Genomic DNA, 7798 nt, shown 5'->3' on the forward strand with positions numbered 1-7798 from the left:
AGCGTCGGGTCCCATTATTGAGGACATATGTGTGAGGTTGAACGCCTATTTCGCCGAATTAGCAGCCTTCTTTAAAGCAAGGGCCCTCATTCCATACTGCAGTTATTCAATTGCCCAGCCAAATCTACTCATCTTACTCCAGAAGATCTGTGATTACAGCCAGTGGAGGTAGCTGCATATCTAAATTTGGGGACAGAACCAGATGGAATTTAAACAACAACACCCGTCAAGACTTCAGACGCTATCGTGATGGCATCTAAAACGTCATTCCATCGGACGTCAACAGATTGTCGATAGCGAACGCGATGAAATCCCTCCTGCCATCAAAGCCCTCTCACGTCGTCCTACAAATCTATTAGCAATAGACTTATGGCCAAAGTCAATAGAGGTGGCATAGTTTCTCCGACTACCCTCTTCAAATCTGAATTCCTAATTAATATATTTTCCTTGATCTGTTTTCTATCCATATTTTCAGGAAATAACTTTCACCAATAGCCAGCCTGTTACAACAACAACCAATTTTCATAGAACTAACAACATATCCGATTTTTTGTTACAAGCGTTTTAGGCATCCACCTACGACAACTTCTTCTATTTTTTGCCGCTGTTAATATGAACTCGCATAGAGCGTGGTTTCTTGCATCTTCCGATTCCGATGAAGTCCACTAGCTCATCTATTTATTCTCAAAATCCGTATAAATTAAATTACAATCAACTCTACTTGCGACTTAATTTTCTGCTGTGATCTACATTTACCCAGAATTCTATGGAATTGACTCGGATTAAATTAATTGCACTGATACCATGGGTAGTATATGCTATATTTGTTTTATCATCGCTATAAATAATTAGTGTTTAAGTGCACATTTAACATTGATTATATCATAAAGGATATTGTATTTTATAAGTATATATGTATGTATATATATTTGCCAAAAAAAATATCTGCATTACAAAAAGGTATATCTATCCTCTTCATGGACCATTTGTATTTTCTTTTTTTTATAAAAGGCATTCCAGTCATCTGTCATCGATATTATTTATCTATAAAAGTAAAGCCTCCAAAATTAGACGTTATCAGCCGCTTTGAATTTTTTGGATTTCATCTGAATGAAAAAAATATTTTTTAATTTAATAATTTTGTTAATTGTAATTATTTAATTCACACCCACCTCTTCTTCATCCAAAATTTCCGTAACACCATATTCCGTGGTTACAACTTGTACCGCCTGGCCAGGACCCGTTGTTGTTTTCTTCTTGTTCGCTTTGTTGCCACCCAGTAGTTTGTTCAAAACACTGTTGCCCTTGGTATCGCCACAGCAAAAGACATTCGATGTCTTGCGATTATCTAAATGATTTCTGGGTATTATAATTTTAGTAATAGAAAAATCGGTTTCATCCATAAAATCGTCGTTGTTAGTATCATCGTCGTCATCATCATCTTCCTCCACATCCGACGGTGTGGTCTCATTTGATGATATTTGCATATTTTCATGTTGTTGTTGTTGTTGTTGATTAATGTTAAGGAGATTCTGCTTAGAATTTCTAATCATGGATGTTATATACTTACTAATGTATGTATGTGTATATAGGTTTAGAAATGTTAAGGTTAGGGGAAGGAATAAAATAGGAACCCTTTGTTATTAATAGATTTTTGGGTAATATATTTATAATGTGCCAACATTTAAGCCAAATTGGATAATTGCAATCAAAGTGCAAGAAATAAAAAGGCAAAATAAAAAATTAATTACTATGAAACTAAAGGATAAATAAAGGAATTTCTGAAGTCATTGGTTTTGGGAAAGGTATTAAAGTCGAATCCTATGCGGACGACGTGGTGATATTGATCCCCGGAAATTTTCCGTCAATAATCTCGTAGCTTATGCAAAGAGACTTATTGACACTGTCACGCTGGGCCAAGGCTGGTAATGTTCACTAGGATGGCACAATCCTGGACTGTCAATAGCGATGGAATAGGAACGCCGATGAACGGCCAAAGAGAGAGCAGATTACACTCTATGCATGCAAGAACTCCGTCGGGAAAATCTGGGCGCTAATAACTGGAGCCGCGAGAATGCTGAACTTAAGGCCTCGTTGTCTCAGCATTAAGTATCTGGCAGCGCGTAGTAAGGCTGCATGAACAAAATCTATTTCGAACGAAATAGATATGACATTGGACCTACGCGTAAAACTAAGGACTATAACTAAGGACTATCACCAGTCCTGAGATTTGACGATATAGATGTCGTTATCCCTAGTAGAGACGACTGGAACCGTAGCATCTCTGCTCTGGACGGTCTGGCTTTTTATACAGACCAAGGATCCAAGATGGAAGAAGGTACAGGGGCTGGCATCTACTGTGAAAGGCTAGGCCTTGAGTTTATCTGCAAGCTGGAGTGTTTTCCAAGCTGTAATTTTCCCTATTTGGAAGGCAGCGGAATTAATAAAAAGTGTGGATGCAGAGATCGTTGAACTGGTGACTATCTTTGTGGATAGTCTTAAAACCATTAAATCCTGTAATATAAAATCTGAGGTTGTCCTCGAGTGTAGAGCAGTTTTGGAAACACTCACTTACAGCTATCGGCTGTGTTGGGTACCAGGACATCATAAAAGCAGATTAATTAGCTAGACGAGGATCTCAATCTACAGATCTAGCAATCGAAGATCTATCTGGCCGACTCTGTCAACATAGAGAACAAACTCACTGTTGAACCTGAGCAAAGCTGAAATTGGAATAATGGCAGGAGTCATTTCTGGTCATTGCAATATCAGGGCCTTTACTAGTAAATGAGACCATGATGTTACTAATTACTGCAGAATCTGTGCTGACGAACAGGAGACGGAAACAATTGAGCATCTCCTGTGTCGCTGTCCAGTTCTGGCCTACAGACGGCACAGACTAGTAGGTGCTCACTTTCCACCGTCCCTAAGCCTCTTTTCAACTATGGAACCTAAAGTGGGTAGGGAAGTGCAACCTTAACACGTAGTACGTTTTTCTGTCCAATTTCTTTAGCCATCGTTACTATTCCCACCTTCCTCCTAATACTTCTTGTTAGCTTCTTATTCTTTCTTTGGATGAACCCGGAGTGGAATAGTTAATATCAGCTCTCAACTTGTCGTTAGGCACCCGCAAAGTTCCTCAAGCCTGGAAAGTGAATAAGGTGGTAAGTAAGGGCTCCACCGAAGCCGGCAAGGTTTGAATCGGGGTCTTTGTTTGTGACCCCATTAAATCGTCCTTATGAGGGGACTGATCTTCATTATGCGACCTAGTGAGGTTTGCTGATATATAAGTGATACCCAGTGGGAAAGCAATCGGATTTACCCGATCTACAACAAGGTGTCCCTGCATAAAACCAGTAAATCAACTTCATGAGCAGACGAAGATCATACTAAACCGTCAACACAAAAAAATGTCGATATGGCACCTGATTGGCTGTTATGGAATTCCGTTTGGAAAGCCTTTCCCACCCAGACACGTCCAAAGTGAAGATGAGATCGTTTTGAAACGAAAGGTATACATGGTTTGTCGTGGTAGCTGCAGCTTTTTGCTGCTATCGTAGGCGGGTGATCTCCGAGGAATGTATTCACATGATATTCTCGAATTGCTTTCTCAACTACATCCGCGTGAATACGACTAAATTCTGTTTGATAGGCCTGTTGATCAGGTATTGTATCGACATCTTGTTGTGTTGACACACAGGAAGGATCTTCGTCTCCTCATGTAAATGGTCTATTCGAGTCATGAGGATACACCCTGTTGCAGTCCTCAGGCGCTATTCTGTAAGGATTGATGACGTTTCCATTGCGGAGCCGCATTCTTTGCCATAGACCGGCCTATTGCTGTGTATGTTGTTAACAACATTTCTTTGTCAGCTTCCCAAGTGATACCGGCCAGCGACTGGAGAACCTTGCTCCTGATCTTATCTCAAATAGCTGTAACATGCGCGGACGACTTATAAAATCTATCGAATGTAACACCTAAAACTTTGGGGTAATTGGTGGTCGGATTGTGGACCAAAAGACCTGCACATTCAAAGGTAGCCGCATCTCCACAGTCCATGTAGTAAATAGTGTGGCCGTTGATTTCATGACGGATAGTTTCATATTCCACGCCCGTCAGCCTCTCTCAAATGTCATCAATTTTGAGTCCTGACGCCATGATCGTACAATCATCCGTGTACGTTACGATTTTTATGCCATCCGGTGGGTGTGGAATTTCAGAAAGGTAGAGGTTAAACAGTTCTGGAGATATTACCACTCCTAGGGGACTATGTTTGTAACAGGCAAAAGGAATCGAGGTAGACCCATGGTTCCTTTTGAGAATATGCATAGAATCACTTTCTGAGTCGATTTACGCATGTCCGTCCGTCCCTCCATGTATTTTTGTGAACAACCTACAGGTCGCATTTATGATCCGATTTGAATGAAATTTGGCAAATGTCACTTATTTGGCCCTCGGACGAACCCTATTGAAATTGGAGAAGATCGGTTCAGATTTATATATAGCTCGCATATATAGTTTCGTCCGATTTTATGTAAATGGTGCAACATACTATCAATGTTTGTCCGATTGAGACAAAATTTTGCACAGAGTCCTGAATTAGGTATAGATTGATGCATGTCAAGTTTTGTATTGGATATTGGTTGGAGAAAAATTTTGGATAGCGACGCTCCGAACCATAGTATGCTAAGTCGACTTAGCATGTTTTAAAGTTCTTTACGTTTTTAGATACTACGGTCCTTAATTTAAATTCTCTGAAATTTTGGCCAATCCAAACCAAAGTTAAGGGTTAAGCAGAATGCTCGCGTTGAGCCATCCGTCGCGTTATATGTTATCGAAAATACAACAACCACAAGGAAACGATAACATAAAAGCATATCGTTTCCTTGTGGTTGTTGTATTTTCGATAACATATAACGCAAAATGTACTTAGCACGCCACGTAAGATATAAGAAACTTCCATACTTTGAGAGCTTCTACTGAAAAACTTAAGGGCTAAGCAGAATGCTCGCGTTGAGCCATCCGTTGCGTTATGTGTTATCGAAAATACAACAACCACAAGGAAACGATAACACAAACGCTCGAAGTTGTTGTGCGCTGCGCTTCGGAGTTAAATATATTTTAACTTTTTCTGTGCGTTAACGCGATAACAAAAAACGCGATAACAAAAAACGCTCAACGCGAACATTCTGTTTAGCCCTTTACTTTTCATACTTAGCATACTATTCTTCTGAGGCGTCGATGTTTTGCTCGATGATTGACAATAAATTTTTCATAAATTTGAGATTGGTACCCAAAGTGGTGAAGGGTATCATATAGTCGGCCCCGTCAGACTTTTGAACTAACTGGTTTCATTATAAAACTTTTTTAGAATTAATTGACGTAGAAACTAATTCCCTAACATAATTCTTTATGAACAACATGAAAAAAGTTTATGTCACTGAACACTTAAATACACCACAATTTTCTGTGCATACTTTTAGGCGAAATAATAATAAAGAAAACGTTATGACATTAACAAAAAAAAAAAAAACATTCAAACGTACACTGAAAATATTAAAATCAAAAGAAGAAACTCAACAAATTTTAATTTCGAGAAATTCTATAACAAAAAAACAATTATTTTTTTATTAAAAATTTAAAATAAAAAAACACTACAAAATAATATCCCAGTATAATTTTGTTCACTGCCATAATAGAAATGTAAACATGAAGAAAACCAAACAAAAAATGCATTTCATCATCGTTATCACTCACACTCCATAAACAATTTCCAGCTGAAAATAGATTCCTCTGTCGTAGTGCTGTTGGTGCTTACGTGGCCAAGTAATAAAACTTTACTTGGCGTGGTTGTTGTCAAGTAATTGTTGGAAGATGCTCGTATTAGACAACTACTACTGTGTGATGGTGCTGACAATATCTCACTTGTGTTCGGATTGTGATTATCTTGCATAGTGTGACAATGATTACTTGTTGAAGGTCAGCTAGAATTGCTTTATGGTTTGATAAAAAATCATTTTTTTTATTTTAGATTGGAGCAAAAATAAAAGGAAATAAAAAATAGAGAAAAAGAATAAGCTCAAAAAGAATATTCATTTTGCACAACGGAACAGAGAAACAACAAAGATATTACAAACAAATTAAAAGCAATGTAAACATTGAAGAATTATGACTGCAACGTTGGCGACGAAATGAAAATAGAAAACACAACAATATGTTCAGTGTACGTTTGAGTATCAATGTTAAAAAAAAGAAAATGACAATAAATGGCATATGGTGCAATAATGTGAGAATGCATTTCGAACAACTAATTATATGTATGTATGATATGGTTAATAGAAATGCAGGGAATTTTGTGGTTACTACTTACGTTTTCGATTGAAATAATCCAAATTGTTTTATATATTCTATGACTAAGTCGTCAATTAAATATTTCACTGATTGACCACGGCCCAGAAGACGTCTTATCATGGTTGAACTTACTTCATTCGATACCCAATTGGTGACCAATGTTATGTTGCGCTAAATGGAAATTCACATTTTAATTAAATTTCTATTTTTTGCAATGCAATTTTATATAACTTACTTGATATTTGGTAAGGACATCCGATTCAAAGATGAATTTTTCGGCATTGGAACCACTACGTGATATCACCACCAGACCGTGATTGCTAACAATATCTTCAATCTACACAAATATTAAAGTGGAACACATATCAAGGTGAAGGAGGTGAATGATTAACATATGCAATATTAGAATTAAAGAAAAGCTATAGGAAGTCCAATTAGCATTTACCATATTGCTTCCATTTAATTAAAGCCTATCATTTACTTACATCCTCTTCCGCCCACAAACCAGGAACTGCAAACGACTCCAATAAATCGGCACCACACAACAACCGCAATTGAACTGGATCCCGACGTTCCCTTAAACTAGGAGGCAACCAACTTGGTATATGATTATCATCACCATTCATATTATCCAAATCGGGTGAATTTATATAGTTATTCATGAAATTCTGATGATACTGTAGAACAGCCTGTGTTCGTGACCAACCATCCTGTTGGGTTTCCCACTCCGACAAACGTATCCATGATGATGATTGCAATGCCAATTTGACCATAGCACAACGATGTTTAGCCTGTGCCAAACCTTTCTTACCATATGCATCATGTGTTGGCGATACAATACCACCAATTACCTTATGCGAGCCATGCATTTCGAAATGATCCTTGGCAATTTCTACATATAAATCAAAATTGTGTTCAATTAGTAAACAAACCAAACCATGAAATACCTATGTGTTATGCGAACATACCGAACATTCGCAAATGCATTGGAGTTGGTGGACTAAACGAACCACAAGCAATTAAAACTATTCGTGGCAATAAACGATTTGATGTTTCCTCCAATAATATCGACATATTTGCAAATTTCTTTTTCAACACAATTAAATTAAAACTATTATTTTATTTATTTTCTATGGAACCAAACAAATCGCCCACACAACCTGATGAAATTCTCTCTATAGAATGAGAAAAAACGACGTTTATTTATTTTTTAAATTCCAGCTGATGTTAAGTGCTGCCAACTTCGCGGTGACAAAAACGCAAAATTTTATAAAAACCAGCTGATACTACTTGTCATATTAATATTTTTAAAAGAAAACCAGATTCATAATTAGTCTGTTCCCATGATGCAAGTATATATATAGTTATATATATATATATACTAAAGGAATGTTTGTTATCGACACATTCCTATAAAATATAGCATGCTGCCAAACAGCTGTTTCA

The 7798-nt window shown here is 37.3% G+C and overlaps 1 protein-coding gene across 2 annotated transcripts; it reads right to left on the reverse strand.

Annotated features, from left to right (window-relative positions):
- Nucleotides 1-1254: 1254 nt before the first annotated feature.
- Nucleotides 1255-7426, reverse strand: LOC133324975 (nicotinamide/nicotinic acid mononucleotide adenylyltransferase 1-like). Of its 2 annotated transcripts, none has more exons than XM_061533800.1 (5): nucleotides 7321-7426; nucleotides 6838-7244; nucleotides 6588-6689; nucleotides 6372-6523; nucleotides 1255-1348 (listed from the first exon to the last, which is right to left on the reverse strand). In XM_061533800.1, the coding sequence occupies exons 1-5, from the start codon at nucleotides 7424-7426 to the stop codon at nucleotides 1345-1347; spliced, it is 771 nt and encodes a 256-aa protein (XP_061389784.1). In that variant the 3' UTR covers nucleotides 1255-1344. The 2 variants fall into 2 exon arrangements, with proteins under 2 accessions (XP_061389784.1, XP_061389783.1); XM_061533799.1 differs by lacking the exon at nucleotides 1255-1348 and adding an exon at nucleotides 5909-5994.
- Nucleotides 7427-7798: the final 372 nt, after the last annotated feature.

The sequence above is a fragment of the Musca vetustissima genome, unplaced genomic scaffold (assembly GCF_032173495.1).
Source record: "Musca vetustissima isolate MV318-11 ecotype Yass unplaced genomic scaffold, APGP_CSIRO_Mvet_v1 utg222613, whole genome shotgun sequence".
Lineage (NCBI taxonomy): Eukaryota > Metazoa > Arthropoda > Insecta > Diptera > Muscidae > Musca > Musca vetustissima.

Excerpts from the sequence above, each read along its gene's own strand:
- LOC133324975 (XM_061533799.1), bottom strand. The coding sequence starts at position 7,426 with ATGTCGATATTATTGGAGGAAACATCAAATCGTTTATTGCCACGAATA. Across the intron at positions 7,245-7,320 it reads AATGCATTTGCGAATGTTCG|AAATTGCCAAGGATCATTTC; the intron begins GTATGTTCGCAT and ends ATTTATATGTAG. Across the intron at positions 6,690-6,837 it reads GTTTGTGGGCGGAAGAGGAT|ATTGAAGATATTGTTAGCAA; the intron begins GTAAGTAAATGA and ends ATATTTGTGTAG.